This window comes from Lathyrus oleraceus, chromosome 1 (genome assembly GCF_024323335.1).
Source record: "Lathyrus oleraceus cultivar Zhongwan6 chromosome 1, CAAS_Psat_ZW6_1.0, whole genome shotgun sequence".
Lineage (NCBI taxonomy): Eukaryota > Viridiplantae > Streptophyta > Magnoliopsida > Fabales > Fabaceae > Lathyrus > Lathyrus oleraceus.
Genome location: NC_066579.1, coordinates 443,623,577 through 443,645,533, shown reverse-complemented (window position 1 = coordinate 443,645,533; position 21,957 = coordinate 443,623,577). Strand labels below are relative to the sequence as shown.

Genomic DNA, 21,957 nt, shown 5'->3' with positions numbered 1-21,957 from the left:
CTTCTTGAAAGACTTCCGAAACACATATAATACATACCGAAACACTTCTCCAAAGAGTTCCGGTATGTAAAATTTTATCACCGGAACTCTTTCAAGAAGTGTTCCGGTTTTATAAAAAAAATTTAATTGAACCGGAACTCTTTCATGAAGTGTTCCGGTTTGCTTTTTTGTGTGTTCCGGAAGTCATTCTTTAAGTCTTCCGGTTTGGGAAAAATACATACAGGAAGTCTTTTTGCAGGAGTTCCGGTGCGAGGGGTGTGAAAGTGTAATTTCTGAAATTTTCAACTGAATGATAAAAATGAAATGGTAAATTGGTTAAAACCAATTAAGGATAGAATGGAAATTTTTAAAATTTTGTAGGGGTATGGGATTAACTGTAGGGGTACAAGGTAAAATTTTCCTCAATAAACATTAGTTGATTTGATAGGTGTTGTTGAATCACGGGCTTAGAACCCAGAAGTATCTTTTAATATTTATATTAATTAATCTCTAAATAAATTTCTCAAAAATTATAATTAAAATTACTAATAAATTAATTTATTTTGAAAAAAATATTAAATTATTCTAATCATAATCAATATCACGTCTACAAAATTGAAGATAAAAAAACTAATTTTAAAAATTAAAAATAATCAAAATAGAGAAACTAAAAATTAAAAATTAAAAATCATCAAAATAGAAAAACTAAAAATACATTGAAGTTTTATTTTTTTTAACTTTGTTGCTTTGTAATTGATAGTTTTGTCATAATTATTCTTAATCATTTATTACCGAGAAAAAAATATTAAATACTTCGAATTTGATTATAAGTAAAAAAAAAGATGATTTACGCTTATTGTTCATTATAAATGATAGTTAAATATATTTAACATTTTTAATTTTATATAAAAGAATTAACACAACTATTAATTAATTTTTAATTGACATGCTATAACTTTAAAATAAAGATATTGAACATGTCTAGACATTTGTTAATATTTAAAATCAACAATAAATCTAAAAAGTTTTTGCTTATACATAAGACTCAAGTTAAATGAAGTTTTAAATAATTAATTAAATATAATATAGAAATAAGGATAACTATTACTTAAAATGTAATAAAATTTATTAATTTCTTTAATTTGTGTAAAAAATAACAGTTATAGAGAGGAACGTAGGGAATAATAGTTTTTGGATGACTTTTGGCAGTGGAATCTTTTATAAACATAAGAAGTTTAAGCAATAACAAAGAAAAAGAAATTGAAAAGATATGTAAACACCTTTAATTTTTCAACACTCATAACACCATTATGTACCTTTTTTTTCTTTCTCTTTTCTATCGCATCACCAATATATCATATCATATATTGTTTTCGTTCTTGAATATAAGCAAATATATCACATGGTCTCTATTTCTTTCTCAATATTTAAAATGGGTGTATGTATGTCCAAATATTGTTTTCTAAAGAAGATATTGTTAATTTAAGTCAGAAATTGGAAGATATAGGTTTAATTTAGTAGCTGAAGTAGAAGAGTTAATGAGTAAAGTGATAAAGATGATCCCACGTTTGATTTCTTGAGCATAAACTAACAAATTAACGATAATGTACGAATATTGACTGTTAAAGAAAAGTAATCCAGTAAAATGATTTGAAGTATTCAAGTTGGATCTATGACCACAATCATTTATTAAACTTTACTTTCCTTCCAACTAAACTCACCGATACCTCCGAAAAAGGTGTGTTAGTGTTTGTGCTGGTATAAACGTGTGATTGCGTTTAATTTATTCATTTTTCCAAATCATTACTGGTGTTGTCGTGTCGATGTCTGTTTGGGATATTCATGCTTCATAGATTATAAGAGCCCTTTGTTTTAGGAAAAATAGAACACGACTCAGAAAGGGCATTGGCAGGGATCAATTTTCCATGTTCTCTCTGCATACTCTCGAATGGTCCTGTCACTACTAAATCTCCCAGAGCCAGCAGCACTGAGAATACTCATCTTGATCCACTTCTCTGGTTCAACGAATGCTTTATCGGCAGCAGCCTGTAGTGACATTATTAAATGTTAGATTCTGATATACTAAACAAAAAAGAGCAACAATATGGATGATTCAAATACTACCTGCGCCTCGAGGTAACTCCCAAAATCCGAACCAAGAAGATATAAATCATTACCAACTTCAACCGTGTCACACAAGGATTCAAAGTAGTCTTTATCACCAAAATGTCCATCTCGAACCATCCTAAGAATTTGATTAATCAATTTAGTCCTTGAACAACTAAATAGTGATCACAAATTTAATCTGCATCTGTTTATAATCTGCTTAAAAAAATGGAAAATTTGTTTTCATACCTCAACACACGGGCAAATTGTAGAGGAACTTTCAAAGTACCTCCTTTCTCGCGCAGCTCTGATACTTCATGCGCTTTAGCACCAAAAAGAAACTGAAACAATGGCAGAAATTTCAAACTGAAGCTGTTAACATAAATACAAATTTCCAAGAAATATCAAAGCAAGCCTCAATTATTTTACGATATTACAATTATTCATAAAGATAAAGCTTGAAATTAAATTTCCTCTCTGAAGCAGCTTTAGATATGAAATAGGAAATCATGAAGCCAACGCTGAGTTCAGTCAAGGCCACTACACGATGACGACTCTATTGCTTGAAGCATGATACTAGGTCATTTAAAAGCACTGTCTGAAGAAAGATTTGCGTGTCTCTAAAGCATTTTTAGAGAGCTGAAGTCTTGGAGATAAAAATAACTTGAGATATATGCCCAAGTAACTTGATTCCAACCAATGGCAGAGCCAAAAGCCGAACATTGGAGAATACCAGCAAAGTCAAAGACTTTATAGAATTAATTATTTTCATAAACTACACTGTCAAATATAGATAGAATTTCCCCTATGTTAGCATGCCATTCCATCTTACATAATATTGAAATTTTAGAGGGTTCATGGCACCCAGGTCATTTAAAAGCACCGTCTGAAGAAAGATTAGTGTGTCTCTAAAGCATTTTTTGAACTTTGAAAACAATAGTTAAAAAAGAACAAAATTTCTTTAGAAAAGTGACACTTAAAAAGGAACATCATAAGTCATCACTCACCAAGTTTTCAGACCCTATTTCTTCAATTATTTCTACCGTAGATCCATCTTCTGTAGCTAAAAGTAAGCATCCATTCATCAAAAACTTCATGCTTCCTGTTCCAGATGCTTCCTGTCCTGCAGTGCTATACCAAACTATTGCTGTCAATTTGCATAGCACTATTGAAAAATGATGGGAAAAAAATTTCCAATATATAGAACATTGAACAAAATATAAGTGAATAGTAAACATCTTACATTCAAACTTAGTAATAAAGCAAACCCACTAACAAGGTTAAAATATTCTGTTAGGCACCTTTCTCTTGGTATAAGAAAGAATTCCCAAGACTTGGCAGATTTGAATAAAATGATTTTATTGAAAGATTGAGAAAGGATGAAATAGTAATAGGAGAAAAATCTATCCTCCGACGGTTTCTCCTTCAAAATATAGAATATTCTATTCACAATTACAAATATTCAAAGATACTCTCCTCTACCGGATGAAGGATATTTACAGACTTTTGCTAATAGGCTTAACAGCCACATAACAAACTAACCACCTGAACAGCCACCTAACAAACTAGCCAAACTAACTGATTACTCTAACAACCCATAACTACTTCAACTATTTCAATTTCCATTTATTCTATAATCCTAACATGTTCCGTAAGCAATCAATAAATTAAACTGAGATGAGTGGCCAAAACAGTGCAGATAAGAGCTAAATACACTAACATAGCACTAAAATTCAAAATTGATAGATTCACAAATCACTGGATAAGTTCACAACTCAACATACAAAACATGCACAACAAGTTCAAAATAGCTGGACAAATTAACAAATCACAAGCACCCTTTTAAGGCATGTCTAGGGGAAAACAACTACTAGCACCAGCTTCGTCCCTATTTGTAAGCACCCTTAGCATTTTTTACATATATTAAAAAAAGTATGTAGCATATGAAATGGTCTATTTTATGAAACAATATTCCTAAAATACCCTTTTCTATGTATGTGTTTAATTTTTGCTTTTCATCTTCCAATGCACTTAGTAGTATTAATAGTGTGTCTAGGGAAAAAATAGTAAATACATATAGTAATTTGAATTGGGGCTTATATTTAGGGACAGAAACCTTTGAAAAGGTGCTTATAAATAGGGATAGAGGTAGTATCATGTTGTAGACATGTTCAATTGCCCTAAAACTAGCAGTTTTATGCGAGTCTATCCAAGTTTACACAAACAATTTTGTTAGCACGGTAACTTGATTTTGATAAACAAATTCATGAACTCGTACAGTTCTGAATTCACATAAGAGTTTGACAAGCATTGTACTATATCATTCTCCACATCTTTGTTATTAAAAACTACCTTGCCCTTCCTGATCATTATGAGCACAACAAATATCAAGCTGATAAAAACTGCGGCATAGTATTGATATATATTCAGCAACACTGATGAGCACTAAAAAGGGCACTATAAGAGATGAGCATTGAAATAACAAACCTTAAATGCTGAGAGAGGTCAGCCCCTGGTATCACCAATTCAGCAACAGAGACATTATAGTCAGGGATAAAAACCTACAAAAAAGCGACGAGTCTAAATAAACAAGAGGTGAGCCAAAATAAAATATAATAAATACACTGAACAGCTCCAGCGCATCTTGTACTATCTATTGAGAAATGAAAACAAACAGAAAGAACAAGAATGTTTTGAAGAAAATATTCAAAAAATAAAACTTGCAACTTACCAATTTCAGAAGATCTCCAATATCAGCATCATTATTTATTTTTTCTGCAACAGCGTGACAAAGTTTGATAATCTTTTTTGCAATTTCATAGCCAGGAGCCGCTTTCCCACCAATTATGCAAACACGAGGTACAACTTTCCTTCTATCATTCTTGTCCATATTCTATATTACAAGAAGTAAATGCAAAAATTTAGTTGATGCACTGGTATAAATTGATATGAAAAGCAGTGATCAGTACGTATGTAGGTGGAACTACAGTTGAGGGGATACCAGATTAGAACAAAAGCACAGAAAATTATGCAAATCCTACAGACTTACTAAAAGTGTTTGCTTAAATGGACAGAAAGAATGTATGTAATGTTTACTCAAAAAAGATTTTATATTCTACTGGAAAGGCAAATATTTTGTTTTAGAAGATCAAAATAATTCTGCCCACATCTGTTAATGGACCCAGAAATTAATTGAAAAGAAAAAAAATATTTTATTGAAAGAATAAGAAAGAATAAGAGAAAGAGAGAGGGAACATGAGAGAGGTCTCTCCTCCAAGGGCTTCCCCTTCTACGACAGAATCACTGCTCTATTAGTAAATGTTTACACTACCCAGTCCTTATATCCTTATTTATACCATCCTATTTATACAATCTAACTACTCTTATTGTTCTAATTACCCATTATTTTATATGCTAATAACATGAAATTAGAATTTATAAACGATTAAGTTCTTTTAGTGCCAGGGAAGAGACATCTACCTTGAGACAGTCATATCTATGGATAATTCCAAATATATTAAGCAACTGTCTTTTGTATTCATGGATACGCTTCACCTGAACATCAAACATTGCATCCAAACTGACCTGCAATAAGAAAGAAACAGGTAAAGTTAACTTTATGATTGTAATGAGGGAGAACTTAAAACTTTTGGCAAAACTATTTCACATAAACCTTCAAGCCACTCATCGTTTCGATGTACTCAGCCAGCCTCATTTTATTAAGCCTTTTAACCTACAATATCAATAGGACAGAAAGGTATATCAGGGAAGGTCGAATCCAGTTCTCCTGATCCAAAGAAAATTCATTAAGAAAACCAAGAAATATTACCATTTTCCATTCTTGTCTGAAACCAGTATTGTCTACATGATCTCTCAATCCTGTCAGAAGGTCAGCATTGCGGATCCAAGCTTCAGTGCCTAGCCATTTTGATAAAAGAGCGCATAAACTGGGATTGCTCACCACAATCCAGCGACGCTGAAAAGTATCAATTCACTCTATTATTAGTTGCTGCACAAGCAATCACACATTTTTTTAAATGTTCAAAAAGTCTCATGTTTAAGTTTTCAAGTGAGTCTCGTAAAAATTACACGAGAAATATGCACAGATAGTTGTACAATAAACATCATAAACGTATATGGTTTACAACCACTATTTAAGATGTAATTAACCGACACGAGTCCTCTGACAAAAGTAATTACAAGGAGGTCATAAATTTCATATTTAGATACAAGATGTAGATATGAACAGTCTTCACAGAGTACACTAGTCAATCACTATTACATTCACAGAAAAAAAGGTGTTCCAAAAGACAACCCAAATCAAGAGACATTTAAATCCCTTTAAATATGTGTTGTATAAACAGTCATATAGAAGGATGTCAAACTACAGTTACATATATACCGTAATAGTAACTGATAATTCCTACCTGGGTTACACCATTTGTCGTGTATTGAAATTTTTCGGGCCATAGCTCATAGAAGTCCTGCAAAGTTGAGGAGTGAGTTTATTATTTTATGATTTCACAATGAGCCCTGGTGAAAACCAGAAAATGATTTAGTACAATTCATACCTTAAATGTTTTCGTTTTCAGTGTATTTGAATGTAATTTTGAAACACCATTCACAGTATGAGAGCAAACAATTGACAAGTTGGCCATTCTTATGCTCTGCAAATCCCATCCATAAATATACAATATATTAAACAAATTACTTCCACAAATAAGATATTCAAGAAAGCATGCACTACAATGAAGAACATCTTTGAATTTGTGAATATTTTCTCAATATACTTGAATTACCATCTCATACTGCATAAGAATTCAAAAATATGCATCTTTTATTCAGATTAAAGTTATCTTATGCAATAACACCTACAGGGAAAAAGACTGGTCTAAACTGTATGATTGTGAATTTCAACAAACACCACCCTGATTCGCATATGCCTTACTCATTTGTAAGCAGACCTCGGCAGGGAGCCATATGCCCAGTCGAGGGTTTGAGCTTAATGCCTAACTGCTTGGTAATTTAATTTATTTCTAAATGTATGTAACATGTCATACATCAACACAACCCGGGTTGAATGGAAAGGGAGGTAACAACCAACTCCAAGTTATACTTGAGAGTTAGTGGCTTAATGACTGATATAAATAAGTCGAACAGTAAGTAAGCTAAAAAAGACTAAAAGGATCTCGTTAATGTGAGGTAGAAAATGGTTAAGATGGTGGGTGCATCCAAGTATTTAACTATTTATAGTGTATAGTTTAATAGATTGTTCTAAAATACCTTCACAGCACCTTCTTCAACAATAGACATCCGGGAAAGTCGGCTGTAATCTAAACCAATCCTTTTCTTCAACTCCTCCATAAAATTAGAATTTATTTCATATAAAATCTGAAAAGGGCATTTGAAGTATTAAGTAAATAGTTGCATTATAATAAAAAAAAATTAACAAAATCAGAATTACAACTATGAGAACAAAGGACAAAAAACAACACAGATTCATCAATATTTTCACTTTGGATTACTTATGTGAACATGGAAAACTACCAAAAATAAAAGTACACTATGTCGGCAAATGATTTGATGTTTTAGTCAAACATTAAAGTTGAAGAAAGGACAGCACATACCTATTTTCTGCCGTTCAATTTATTGCGGTAAAACACATATATGAGGTAAATTGCTAAATAACACTTTAAAAAATGCTAAATAAAATACTGAAAGCATGTCTCTTTATGGAATATACCTGTAGATGGCGAGGGAGGAGGCTATCTATAAACACTTCAAAAAAACAGCTACATAAAATACAGAAAGCGTGTCTTTAGGGAATATACCTGTAAATGGCGAGGAAGAAGGCTGCCAAGAAGATCTACAGGGATTTTCTCTAGCCCTTCAGCTACCACTGTGTGAGTTGTGAAAGAGAAAATTTTGCAAACAATGTTCCATGCTTTGTCCCAGCCCAAATGTTCTTCATCAACTAATATTCGCATAATCTCAGCAATTGAGAGGGATGGATGGGTATCATTTAGATGGAGAGCAACCTAAACAGAGGAAAGTGATAACTTAAGTTGCGAGACAGAAGTGAAGACACAATTCTGACACTAGCAATCATATGATACATTCAATAATCAACTTGAATCCACTTTCACCAACAGAATGAATCAACAGATAGGAATCACTTTTTTTTAAATGGAGCCTAATAATATAACCTGGAACTTTCAATTGTCAATAGAAAACTAGTTTCTGCACCATACAACAGAGGAACAATAAAAAAATGTACAAGTTCTTGAGGCCATATAGTCTTGCAACAGAGTGATCAATCATCATACCAACTAGGAAACAAATGTGTGTAAACATAATATTTGACAATGAACCTGCTCTGGCAATTCATCAAAATTATTATGTGCTTCTTTGAACCTTCGGATGATATCTTGTAAAGATGCCGAGACAAAGAAATATTGTTGTTTCAATCTCATCTCCTTCCCCTGGAAATAATTAAAGTAATAATATGAGAAGAGAGCTTTTACTCATTAAAAGGCAGAAATCATTATACAGCAAGAAAGTATCCTAACCATGAAAGGTTCTATAAAATTTTCTACCATAGGTGTATTGTCTCTATAAACAGGAGACGGTCAATAGTGTGTGGAAGATGACTAAACAAACTAAAATAGAATGGGCGGAGTCATAACATCGAAAGCTTGAGAAACATAACATAGTGTTGGAAATTCTGCCTTCATTACGGTCCACCCTTAGCTTCCTAATTGCGACATTTGGGTTGCCTTCGTCGCAGCTTCCAACACCTTCACTGCGTTGGGTGTGAAGTGGTGGATTCAGTCCCCCATTGCTTAGAAATATGTCATGTGTAGTGTTTATAAAGCTTGGGCAGCTCTCACCTTACAAGCTGGGTTTTGTAAGAATGAGTTAAGATCAATCCAAATTCTAAAGTTGCATCATAGCCTATCCTAGATCTGTTGTTGGATTCCCCTCATCGTACACACTTTAGGCTCATTTGGGCCTGAGTATTGGGGGCGTGTTGGAAATTCCATTTTCACTGCATTCCACCCCTAACTACAAAATGGCGGCATTTGGGTTGCCTTGATTGCATCATTGAACGTCTTCACCATGTTGGGTGTGGATGGACTTAGTCCCACATTACTTAGAGATATGGCTTGTGTAGTGTTTATAAAGTTTGGGCAGCCTCACCTTAGGTCCAACCCACATTCTAAAATACAGTAATGCATTAAACATGCATTAAAGAGGAACAATAGAGAATAAAAGAAGAAAGGAGAACAAATGGCACTTTGTTAGTTTGACAACTATCTAGTACTAAGTACTCTCACTGAGCCTTCCCCTAAATATTTGGTAGATGATCAATTCTATAAACAAGCTCAATGAGCATGAAAGAAAAAGTAAATATAGAGGCGTTTAAATATATTAGACAACTTTACAAGACAAGTAAGGCCAAACCAAAAACATATTTGAAAAATATTCTACAAACTACATAGCAAGGCTTTGCGCACTAATTACCTAATACAATGAGGAAGCAAAAGAAAACTAAAGTAATCTTAAATGAAAGCAGTGTGGAAGTCTCTGGTTCTTGCAACCAACAAAACCAGCTTTCCACACATAGCATCAAAGAAAAACTACGAAGACAAACATTACTAGTTCTGAACAGATAATAGCAAGACTTGTATTACTATTTTATTTTTAAAGAAAAAAAGGAAAACCTGATGAGATCGGTCGTCAGGGTACAAAACATTACTTATGGTTTCCGTCCTTTGTTTGTTGACGATAGAATTAATGTAGTCTCCAGTGTTATAGGCCTCCTACAGATAGTAATCAAGAAAAAATGGCTCAATAGTTCACCCTAAACCCATGCAGAGTAAGAGATGTGCCAAATTAAACTGAAAATAATGGACAGTATAGCAAGATAAGTTTTTACCCGACTCTAAGCTAATTTCACTCTGACTTAAGGTATAATCATACAGAGTTATTGTCCTAAATTGAATAATTTTATGGTAAAAGCCATAAAATTACGCTTCGGACATTCTGTACTTACACAAATATTATGATGTCATCATGCAAATAATCTAGGCCTGTTTGTGTTTCTTAAAAAAAGGGGCCTTATTAAATAAACATTTCAAAATATTTATAAAAATATCAAACCTAAAAAAATGTTGATTTAGTGCTTTCTTAGAAGCTAAAAAGGGCATCTGAAAAAAGTTGCATCATAAAATCATTTTTTAAAAGTTCAAACAATTGGGTCCCTAGTCTCAAATTTAATTTATTCTCAAGAGTGGAATTACCAAATCAAATTGATTATTCGGTTTAGCAGCCCATAGGCGAAGGTTGATGGTATTTCTTGTCCCATAACCAGGTATTGGGTTGTCATAAGCCACAGCTTCAACCTGCAATTAGAGGAATGTGCTCCGTATTACAAAATATACAGTGTAAAGTAAATGGATTAAATAACCATAAGAACAATCTAACATAAGATTATAACTATAAGTATAAAAGTAAATTAGTTTTAAAACTCTCCTCTAATTTTGAGAACCAAATACAAAAAGCATTATTTCCTCTCCGCTCCTCCCCTCTAAACCAAACACTGCACTAGTGTTCACCTTTCCAGGAGAAACAAGTTCATTATCTAAATTATCAATGTTCCAAAGTATAAATTAAATGCAACACAGGTAGAAGTAAGCATAAAACTAGAACTATTGTAGAAGATGTTCTTGAAAAACTTTTCATTTCAAACCAAATAACAATATATTAATTGTTGATTATAGTCATAATACCAAGAGGGGTGATGATTATAGTCATAACTGTGACTATAATCAACATTAGTCTTACCGTCTCTCCAGGGATCCAAACTTTAAGTTTTTCTCCATTCCTATCTACATCTTCAACAGTCCCATAAAACTAATCCATTAAGAATAAACAGATGTAGTCAGTTTGCAATTTTAAGGTAAGATAGTGAAACAAAAGGCATAACAGAGTGAAGCCTAACAAACCTTCACTTCATATGTTACGTGAATCCGCTCTATCTCCCAGGGGTTTCCATAGTTAAGCCAATAGTCAGGTTGTTCATGTTGAAAGCCATCCACTATGATCTGACGAAACAACCCATACTCGTAACGCAGCCCATAACTGCAAAATGAAGTTCAACTCCATAAAACTCAACTGACAGCACCTGTTCTTAGGATAACAGGCATGCTCTTTTCAACACAGAAAAATAAGCATACTTCTGTTTGCATGCACAGTTCTAGAATCATTCTGTAAGTGATGCATACAAGAAGTGTAAGAACAAACAATGAAAAGTCAACTCCTAAATAGGATCTAAACCCCTGTGGTGCTCAAGGCTTCAGAGACTAAATAAATATTGTTGATGCTGGTGAAAAGTATAATTAATAATAAATAGAAATCCTAAATTCATGTAGTTTCAGGATAAAGACACTCTCAGAATGGGAGCAAATTATGGACATGTTTGTTTTAACTTTAGAAAAATAGATTTTTTCTTTTGTATTTTTAAGAATGATTTTTATGAAAACGTTTTTTAAAATATTAAAAGTTTTTTTATTTTTGTTTTTTATAAATTGAAAGGTTAATTTTGATATCATGCAACACAAATATACATTATTGAAGATTAAAATATAGTCGAAATCACAATTTTTTCAAAAAGATGTATCTTAAAAATGATTTTTATGAAAAACTATTTGAAATAGCTTCAAATTTAAGTGATTTTTTGAAATTTTGATATCCAAAAAAAATTATAGTAAAAGGAAGAAATACCTAAAATAACATGTTAAGAATAATTATTCAAACCGACTTTTCATTTGAAGCTTTTTTTAAAATAATGTAACATTTTTTTTAAACAAAAATATGTAACATTACAAAATCCATTTTTAAAAAAAGCTGAAACAAACGGGCCTATATAAAAATATGCTATCGAACAAAGAGTCATCGATATTCAAGCCATATCTTTGTTCCAAACTAAAACACTAAGTACCGGAAACTGTGGTGAAAATATTAATTTTTCAAACATGTTAGACAAATTTTATTACAAAGCTCAAAGTAACACCATACCCCCATGCAGGATAGTCCAAAGTTGCTAAAGAATCCATTTGGCATGCTGAAAAACGTGCAAGGCCACCATTCCCTAGGGACGCATCTCCTTCCTTATCAAGGAATTAGCACACATGAACATTACAGATATAATAACCACCGCAATTGCTCTGAGATGATATTGTAACATCAGTAAACTGGAAATACAAAAGATTAAGATTAAATGTGAATATCACCTGCTCAGCCAAAACTTCAAACTCAAACCCAAGTTGGCTTAGGGCCTCAGTATATTGGTCTTGGATGCCAAGATTGATGACACTATTTGACAAGGAACGACCTGATATCCAAAAAACAGATGTTTTTAAGCATTGGCCACAAGATGAGCATCAGTTGTATACTTTCATGACATCAACGGTTGATGAACCGTTAACCAATAATAGAAGCATTTCAGTATCAACTGTATGGTTTGACTTTACCATGAAATGAATCTTAAAAAAAAATTCAGTCTGTTTAAGTTCATTCCTTCTCTTAGAAATTGTGTTGGATAACCCACCCATCATTTCAGATCATATCTCATCTAATGTGGGATTCTTAACAAACCTCTTCACGCCCAGGATTCGACACTTGGAGCATAACCTAAGTGGCCCCCAATAGCGGTAACCTGATAGGAGGTGGCCAACTAGATCTTGGAGGATAAACTCTAATACCATCTTAAAATTTGGGTTAGTCTTAACTTATCTCTTACAAAACTGGCTTGTACAGTGACAACTACCCACCACCTATAAATACACTTTCAGATCATATATCATCAGAAGTGGAACCTTTTACACTATTTAAATCTCTAGGGTCCTAAAATGTACAGATACGTTTATCAGTTTCTGAGTTTATTGCCCACAAATACTTTTATCATACCACAACATAATATATATAATTAGAAAACCTCCAGTAGAACATAATTGGGAGTCTTAGCACAACTGTTTGAGTTGCTACATGGTAAAAGAAATGGATTTATTAAACATGCCAATCATGTTTAGGACATCACTTCAAGTACCCATGAGAAACTCAAGTGAGAGGAAGTACAAGCGCTTGGATTTTTTCTTCTTGAAGTAAATGTGAGTATCATGCCAGCGTTCAATCAATCGATCCCGCACACTATGTGACACAGCCTATAAATACAATTACACAATCAATATTCTGATGATAGACAATTAAAAATATGACATACAGTAGGCCAAAACACTTTAATTTGTTATTTGAAGCCCTTGATAACCTACAAGATTGCAATCTCAGAATATCAAATAGACCAAATTTAATGGAATAGGCTTTAACTTTCATTATCTGAAGACTTTGTTCCTTTTACAACAACCTTCATCATAAGAACTAAGAAGTGGAAAAAAAAATCAAAATATGCCACTTATTCTTTCAACTTCACATTCGCCATATAATAGAAGCACCTATAAGAATGTCAGTAATGACACACTCCATCAACATTACTTTGCCACCTACTCATCCACTGTATATTTTCTTTAAGTAATAAAAACTTGAACTTAATTGGTTAACTTCTAGTAGCTTTCCATTTAAATTGTCAGGGAGGATTTTATTGGAATTTCAAACATCACAAATTTCCTTCAATAAATAAACTTGATATCAATATAAAAAAATCCGCAAACATGCTGGACTTCTACATTTCATGCATCTAGTTGCGATTTAATGCCATGACATAGATTTATATAAACATTTATATTTTGTTTATACAAAAATTATTATTTAAATTCCTAATAAGATTTTATTTTATTTATCTCTTTACTATATTGGCTTTTTTTTAAAAGACAACTTTTTGAGCTTATGGCAGATCACTTATATTATAAGCTTATATGACCAAAATAGATATGTTTAACACAAACACCGGACACGTCGACACTCCTAATATAAAATCATAGGACACCGACACCGGACACGTCGACACTCCTAATATAAAATCATAGGACACCGACACCGATAGATATATAATATAATTAAATAAAATATGGTCGTTTATAAAATATCTACATTGAGAATGGGAAGTAAGTTATATATGCATCTGAATTGATCAATTTGTTTTATTACAACAAAATATTCAAAAACAAGTTATGCTAGTAATTAAAATATTTATCATATTACTTTCAAAAAAATTGGTCCAAATTTTCAGAGATGTCTATTAGTACTCTAGACAAGTCTATGGTGAGTTTGAAAAGTGTCCAAAGTGTGTCGAAACAAAGAAAAATTAGTTTCTTATGACACTTTTTTGGATTATCCGACGGTCATATGAGTGTAGACACTGAGACACGCCTAATCTAATCTAAGGAGTGTTTATGTTTTATAGCTTTTAATATTTTTTTATAAACTTTAAGTATCACTTGAGTTTACAAGTAATAATTTTTTTCTCCATTTTACCTTTAGTATCTTATTGAAAAAAATGTTAACTAAAAATATATCTTTATGCATTTTATATTTATTAGCTAGTTCAACCGCAAATTTATCCACTTTCACCTATAGGCTCATCCTCTTTCAGCTAACTTATTAGTTATCCGTCATTTTCTACTAATCAGAATCATTGGGCCGGGTTGTTTTAGCTTTAAAAAATTGAACTTTTTCTTTGTATTTTTGAAAATGGATTATACAAAAATATTTTTCAAAATATTACAAGTTTTTCTATATTCGTTTTTTCTAAATCAAAAGACTAATTTTGACATTCTATAACATAAATCTACATTATTGAAGATCAAAACATAGTCAAAATCATAATTTTTTTAAAAAATTGTATCTCAAAAATGGTTTTTATGAAAAGCTATTTGAAATAGCTTCAAAATTAAGTGATTTTTGAAAATTTTGATATTCAAAAAAAAATTTCGATAAAATGATGAAAAATCTAAAATAACATTTTAAGAATAACTATTCAAACCAAATTTTCATTTGAAGCTTTTTTGAAAAGTTTATTTGTAATTTTTTTTTACACCAAAAATATGTAACACTATAAAAATCATTTTTAAAAAAAGTCAAAACAAACCGGCCCATTGTCTCCCATGAATCTCTTCTTACTAATTGATTAGGTGAAAATAAGGGTATTAATTGACAAAATAGGGAGTAATATTAAGCCAATTTGAGTCAAATTTTTTTAGAAGCTCTCTCCATATAAACCTATTAAAAGCTTATACGGACTTTCATGCAAGTGAAAAACCATAAACTAGTTTTATTAACTTCCCATAAACTAAAAGACCTAAAATGACATCTAAATAGAACAAGTTTTTCTTTCTAAAATGACATCTAAATAGAACAAGTTTTTCTTTCTAAAATGACACTTAAAAGGAAGTGACATACTATTGAGATATATCATTTATTTATTGACCTAGCTCAACCAGTTTTTATGGATAGAAATCGGGTATCCTCCGCGTGCAAGTGCATACTAGCTCCTTGAGTCGGGGAGGATCATCACAATGAGTGGCAAAACTCTCCCTCAAGAGAATTTGAAACCGTTGTGTTCCCAAAGTTGGATTCGAATTGAGTTTGAACACAAGACCTCTGGTTAAACTCAAAGAGTTCTCTTACCATCTCATTCAATTACCCACACCTTAATGCTAATAGACACTTGCATAACCAAAAACATAGTAATCAAACCCCAAAAGAGCTGAGTTTAAAAAAGGAACATAAACATAGAAATTACCTGATACGCTTCATAATCATCAAAACTAAACCGTGATCTAGCCACAGTGTACTCAACATGATGAATAATATCTTTCTGAAGACTGAAAGGGTCATTTTTCAGAAAGCCATCCATTAAGCTAAACATTCTCTCTGCTTTCGCCTTACGCTCCCCAAAGCCTTCCACAAATCCAGCTCTCCTCACCACAATCCCTCTATTAGCCGCCGTTGACTTAGTCAACGAAACCTTCCCTTCGCCATCACCGCCGATCGCTTCCGACAATGCTCGTTTGATCCTCTCCAAATTATCCTTATCCTCGATCTTATTCCCATGGGAATCAGTGACGAAGAACTTCTTGATGAAGTACTCTCCTTCGAATTCAACAGTTGCTTTGTCAATGTTGAGACCGAGGATTTTGAAAACCCTAGTGATGACCTGGAGGAGACCGATCCGGTTGCGAGCTTGAATGACAAAGGCGGTGGAGCCGTTAGAACCGGAGTTATCGACGGTGATGGCTGACGTGGAAGTGGAAGGTGTTGATTCGTTAGTAGAAGCTCGTATACGGTTGTTTCGTGGAGCGGTGGGGAAGTGGAGGGAAATAGGGGAGAAATTAGCGGGAGAGGGAAATGCGGGGAGAGAAATGAGTGGATTTGGAAATGAGAGAGAGTTAGTGAGGAATGGAAATGAGGTTAGCATTTTTGCAGGGGAATTTAGAATGGAAAGAAAATGGGTTGCATTTATGAAGAAAAGATAGAAGCGGGAAGCTTGACTTCAGTTTCTAGTTTGGTCACTCTGAAAAGGGGTTTGCCTTTTGGAAGGAGTGAAGGAGATCATGCATTCAGCTCGTGATGATGCTACCTACCCTCACTTTTCACGGGAACAAATCTTGACAAACGGGCAAATAATGAATCTTTCTATAGCGAGTGACATAACATTTTTACATAATAAATCATTTTATATTCATACCTCGGGTCCTTAAAATATTTATTTTTTAGATTTATTTAAAGAAAAAGAAAAAATAATTTTGAACAGAATATTTGTTTACTGATTGTTATAAAAATAAAAAAATTTAAAAAAAATTTAAAAAATTGAGAATAATAATAAATTTAAGTTGAAATAATAATATATGTAAGAGATTAAATGTAAATAACAATGTTATAAATAATATAATTAAAAATAAAAACTATTGAAATGTATTAGATAAATTAATTTTTTAATTTTTTTATAAATAAGATAATTATTTTAGGCAAAATACCTTTTTTATCCTTTAACTTTACATCGGGTCAATTTTGATCTCTCAATTTTAAAGAATTCTAAGTTGATCCTTTAATTTTTCAAACAACATCATAAAATGAATTCTTTTTCAAAATAACCATTTTTTTCAAAAAATAATCGAAAATAATCAATTATTCAAAAAAAATTACCAAAATAACCGGGTTTTGAAGAGGATGCACTAGATGAATTGGCGCATCCCCAATGCATGAAAAGGAGACGCCAATAACATTGGCGCATGCATTGGGCTCCTCATGAGGAGACGTCAATGCTAGTGGCGCCTGCATTGGGCCCTCATGAGGAGACGCCAATGCTAGTGGCACCTGTGTGTGTTTGGTTGTGTGGGCGCCAATTCATCTGGCGCCTATGTGTGCTTGGTTGTATGGGCGTCAATCCCTTAGGCGTCCACGTGTTTTGTACAATTGATGTTCCGTCTCTATAAATACCACGCCTTGGATACAATATTTTTCACTCAAACTCATCTCCTAATTCAACCACCATCAATTCCAATTTTCTCTGTTTTAACAATGTCTGCATACATTCAAAAATGAAATGTTGATGTAATATTTTCCGTCGTTGTGGCTCCGATACAAATTCGACTTTGGAACACATATACGTTTGAACGTCTTAATCGGACGTTGTATAGTTGGTTAGAGGGAGAAATTGGAGAGGATGAATGGATTAGAAGAATACAATGGCTTGTGGTCACATTCAACTAAAACGGAGAAGTGCGCGAATGGGTGGATATTAAAACCGACTAAGATGCTCGTAGGATGATGCATTACATGTTCAAAATTGTTTTGATGGTTGTAATTGCATAGTTCTTGTATTGTATTTGTTATAATTATTTGTGTTACTGTTTATGCAATGATACTTTCGTCACAGACGTCTAATATGAAATAAATTTAGTTTTTCATATATTGCAATAGAGGTACATGTAAATTTATCTGGTTGTGCTTGTTCCAACACTAGGACAATTATTACGATTGTGACCTGACTGGCGACATGAACTACATAGTCTAACCATTTTGTTCGCCGTATCCATTTCGGTTCGAATCCGGGTGCTGTTTCGGCGACCCTTTTTCTTCCTTCGCATAACTTCGTTGTGTCAGACGATGTCCCCTTGATATTCTGGCCAATAATCATCTTTTGCCACTACGTAAAAACTAATTTTATAAACATTTGAAACGTTGTGGACTTTGTAAACTTCAGATAGCAAGTAGGATGGATCTCTTCGAACCTTTGAGCATGCCGCAATTACATGGGAGTAGGGGGTACGAAAGGCTTGGAACTTTCCGCAGTCGCACCAACCTCTATCTAGTTCGACTCTGTATTGTCCCATCGGCATGCCCTCATTGTGATCCATGGACTCGGCAACACTAAACCAACCTTTAGTTCGGTCAAAGACTGTAACCACGTGTGTGTTTGCTTTGGCAGCTTCATGTCTGATGAATTTCATTGAAGCATCACTGAACAACTGTCCAAATTGCAACATTGAACTCCATTTTGAGTGTCTGGTTTCAAACAACGCCCCTAGCCTGAAATATGTAGCCTGCACCAAAGCAGTTATTGATAGGTTACGAATGCCTTTGAAGAGAGAGTTCATTGATTCCACAAGATTTGTTGTCATGTGGCCCTAACGCTGACCGTTGTCGTATACCCTAGTCCACTTCTCCAATGGAATACTATTGATACACTGTATCGCATCTTCGTTTGACAATCTTATTTCCTCGCAGTAGTGCTTGAAAGAAGGTTCTGATAATGCGTAACCTGCATTGACAATCTTCTTCCGCAACGTCTTATCTTTGATTTCCCGCATGAAATTCTGAGCAATATGTCTAATACAGAACACATGCATCGAAGGAGGATTTTGTCAGCCGTTATCAATGTTATTATATGCACTGATGATTGAAGGGTGTCTGTCAGAGATCAAACATAAGTTAGGCTGAGGTGCAACGTGCAATCATAGATTTCTTAGGAAAAAACTTCATCCCTCAGCAGTCTCCCCTTCAACTAGGGCAAAGGCGATTGGAAAAATATTATTGTTCACATCTTGTGTCACTGCCATCAGTAATGTTCCTTTGTATTTTCCATACAACCATGTACCATCAATTTGTATAATTGGTTTACAGAAAGAAAAACCTATGATACATGGTTGATACGCCCATAATAGACGGTGAAATATTCTATTTCCAACAGCACACGTACCATCTGGTGTATAGGCGGGCAATGTTTCCATCTTGACAATTGTCCCGGGAGCATATTGTTTTAGAGCCAACATGTATTTTGGAAGTTGTTTGTAAGACTCCTCCTAATTGCCAAACACTTTTTCAACAACTTTTGTCCTAACTATCCATGTCTTCCTATATGATAGAGTGTACTCGTACTCTGCCCTAATATGCAAGATTATTGTACTCACCTTTAACAACGGATTATCGCCAATGACAGACAATATTTCATCGCATATTAGTTGAGAGCTTAATTTATGATGATCTTGCATTGGGTTTGTCAGCATGCATGTGTGATCTAGACCCATTGATCCAATCTCCCAAGACTCGTTCCTCTTCCGATACGAAGCTGACAACCTAAAAAGGCAGTGCTCATTCGGACAATAAACTTTATACCTCGATGCGTCAGTTCTGTCATCTCTGAAATCAGTTGATAGTTGCATGTGGAATTTCTTAATGGCTTTTACACATTCCTCTTTTGTGCGAAATGTGTCTCCTTGTTTCAAAGATCCTTGCATCTACACGTAAGGATTGTACCATACATCTACTGAAGGTTCATCTGAACCCAAATTCAACCTTGTCATGTGTTGGGGTGGGCAGTATACATGACTTGCTGGTATTGGCTCCTCTTCCTCTTCAGCGTTCACCATCGAATCAACCATGATCTCAGCTTCTTCTTCTTCGTCATCTGGAACATTCACCTCAGCTTGTTCGTCATCAGACTCACAAAACACTTGTGACTGATCAATGAACTGAGACACTTGTTGTTGACGTGGTAATATATACAACTCTATATCGTTGTAACCGGATTGTTCGTGACTGACAAATATATGTTGAACATCATTATCATCTTAAATCTTCTTTTGATAAAATTTTACCTGGTTTTCTGCAAACCAAACCGGATTTTTATAGATGATTTGGCTCATATTATTGCACCGCAATGTCTTTTCTATTCTTTGTTTCAGATGTGAAATATTTGATCATCGATTTATTGTAAACCGAGTTACCTCTGTGTTTCAAAAACAAAAACCGAACAACTAATGATCAAATATTTCACCTTCGACATGGGCATTGATCATGTAATGTTGTGAGGAAGACATTTTGTTCAAATATTAAATATGTAGATAGCTTTAATGTAATTGAATGCATTGCTAAGTTGTTCATCTGCACAGCATAAATAGCGTTGCATTACTAACTTGGTCGTTGCATTGATAACTTGGTCATTGTTTGTACAGACTTGACCATGCATGCAGTAGAAAGAATCAAACATGCAGAGAAAAGAGTGGCAAGAACACACATGCGCCAGGGAATCAAGGAATCTCTGAACTCTGAGCCTTAATATTCACACCTAGGCTCCCATTCCCTAGGCGCCATAAAGTAATTGGGGCGCCAAAAGGAATGGCGCTTTTTCACAAGATTTGGACTTAGGCGCCACTAGGAAGGGCGCCCCTTCCCATTGCCCTACACTAAGGTGCCAAGAGGAAGGGCGCATCTTTCTTGCATGTGAAGAATCACATGCAGGCGCCAAGAGGAAGGGCGTCTCTTCCCTTGCATGTCGATTCTTCACATGCGCCTAGAAGAGAGATTCCTCACATGCTTTCTGAAGTTTGCCATTCCCTTGTCTTTTCTTGCCAATGCATGCAACCAATCCCATTCATCTTAGGTTGAAAACCTACTCACTCATTCATCTATAAATAGCCTCTCATATCAACAATATCAAATCATCTTCATCAATACTCAATTATATTCTTCTACCACACTTGTTTCCTCTACCACACTTAAGCTTTGTAAAATCAAATCATGTCTTTGTTGACTATGGGCGATGAACACAAAGGCACACTCGAGAATATCTCGGCATTTGTATGTTATCTCTCTCTTTTTACTTTTTTTGTTTTTAGTCTTATACCTTTGTTATCTATGTTTTTCTTACTTCTTATAGAGTTGTGTTTGTTGATTATGTATTTCTTCTTCTAATTGTATTTTCTTACTTTTTTTTTATTAGGATCCGAAGCGGTTTAGATGCCGTGTACATGAATATGCACCCCACGATCCTTTAATAGAACCATATATTAGAGGATATGGATTTGGAAATCTACTCAACATTGTTTTGTACTCGGTGGACTACAAGTTCATTCTGGCTTTGTTTGAGAGGTGGACACCCGAGACCCACACATTTCACCTTCCGATTGGTGAGTGTACTGTCACACTTGAGGATGTGTACATGTTGTTGGGTCTCCGTATAGATGGAAAGGCAGTGAATGGTAGAGTTAACCAAGACAACAATATCTGCAATGAATTATTGAGTGCCCCTTTGTTAGACGACGAAACTAAGGGAGACACATCCGGTCAAGCAAAAGGGCAAGGTATAAATTTAAAATACCTTAAACAATATTATATCAGTATAGTATTGTCCGACAATTCAACCGAGTATGAGAAAATAATAAAAGCTCGGTGTTATATTATGATTTTATTTGGTAATTTTTTGTTTTCAGAAAGTACAAGTAATTGTGTAAATATAATGTATTTACCATTATTATGCAACATTAATAAGGTAAACATTTATAGTTGGGGTTCAGTTGTGTTGACCCATCTATATAGTGCAATGTGTAGAACTGCAAAAAATAATACATGTAC

The 21,957-nt window shown here is 33.8% G+C and overlaps 1 protein-coding gene across 2 annotated transcripts; it reads right to left on the bottom strand.

Annotated features, from left to right (window-relative positions):
- Positions 1-1,599: 1,599 nt before the first annotated feature.
- LOC127081761 (uncharacterized) lies at positions 1,600-16,747 on the bottom strand. Of its 2 annotated transcripts, XM_051021983.1 has the most exons (22): positions 15,845-16,747; positions 13,196-13,310; positions 12,381-12,481; positions 12,166-12,257; positions 11,094-11,229; positions 10,933-11,001; positions 10,389-10,490; positions 9,810-9,908; positions 8,457-8,567; positions 7,917-8,123; positions 7,369-7,476; positions 6,657-6,752; positions 6,513-6,569; positions 5,915-6,061; positions 5,759-5,818; positions 5,566-5,670; positions 4,817-4,978; positions 4,573-4,646; positions 3,093-3,216; positions 2,335-2,426; positions 2,104-2,224; positions 1,600-2,025 (listed from the first exon to the last, which is right to left on the bottom strand). In XM_051021983.1, the coding sequence occupies exons 1-22, from the start codon at positions 16,517-16,519 to the stop codon at positions 1,873-1,875; spliced, it is 3,006 nt and encodes a 1,001-aa protein (XP_050877940.1). In that variant the 5' UTR covers positions 16,520-16,747; the 3' UTR covers positions 1,600-1,872. The 2 variants fall into 2 exon arrangements, with proteins under 2 accessions (XP_050877940.1, XP_050877944.1); XM_051021987.1 differs by lacking the exon at positions 13,196-13,310 and having other exon boundaries at positions 15,845-15,998.
- Between the last annotated feature and the right edge of the window lie 5,210 nt (positions 16,748-21,957).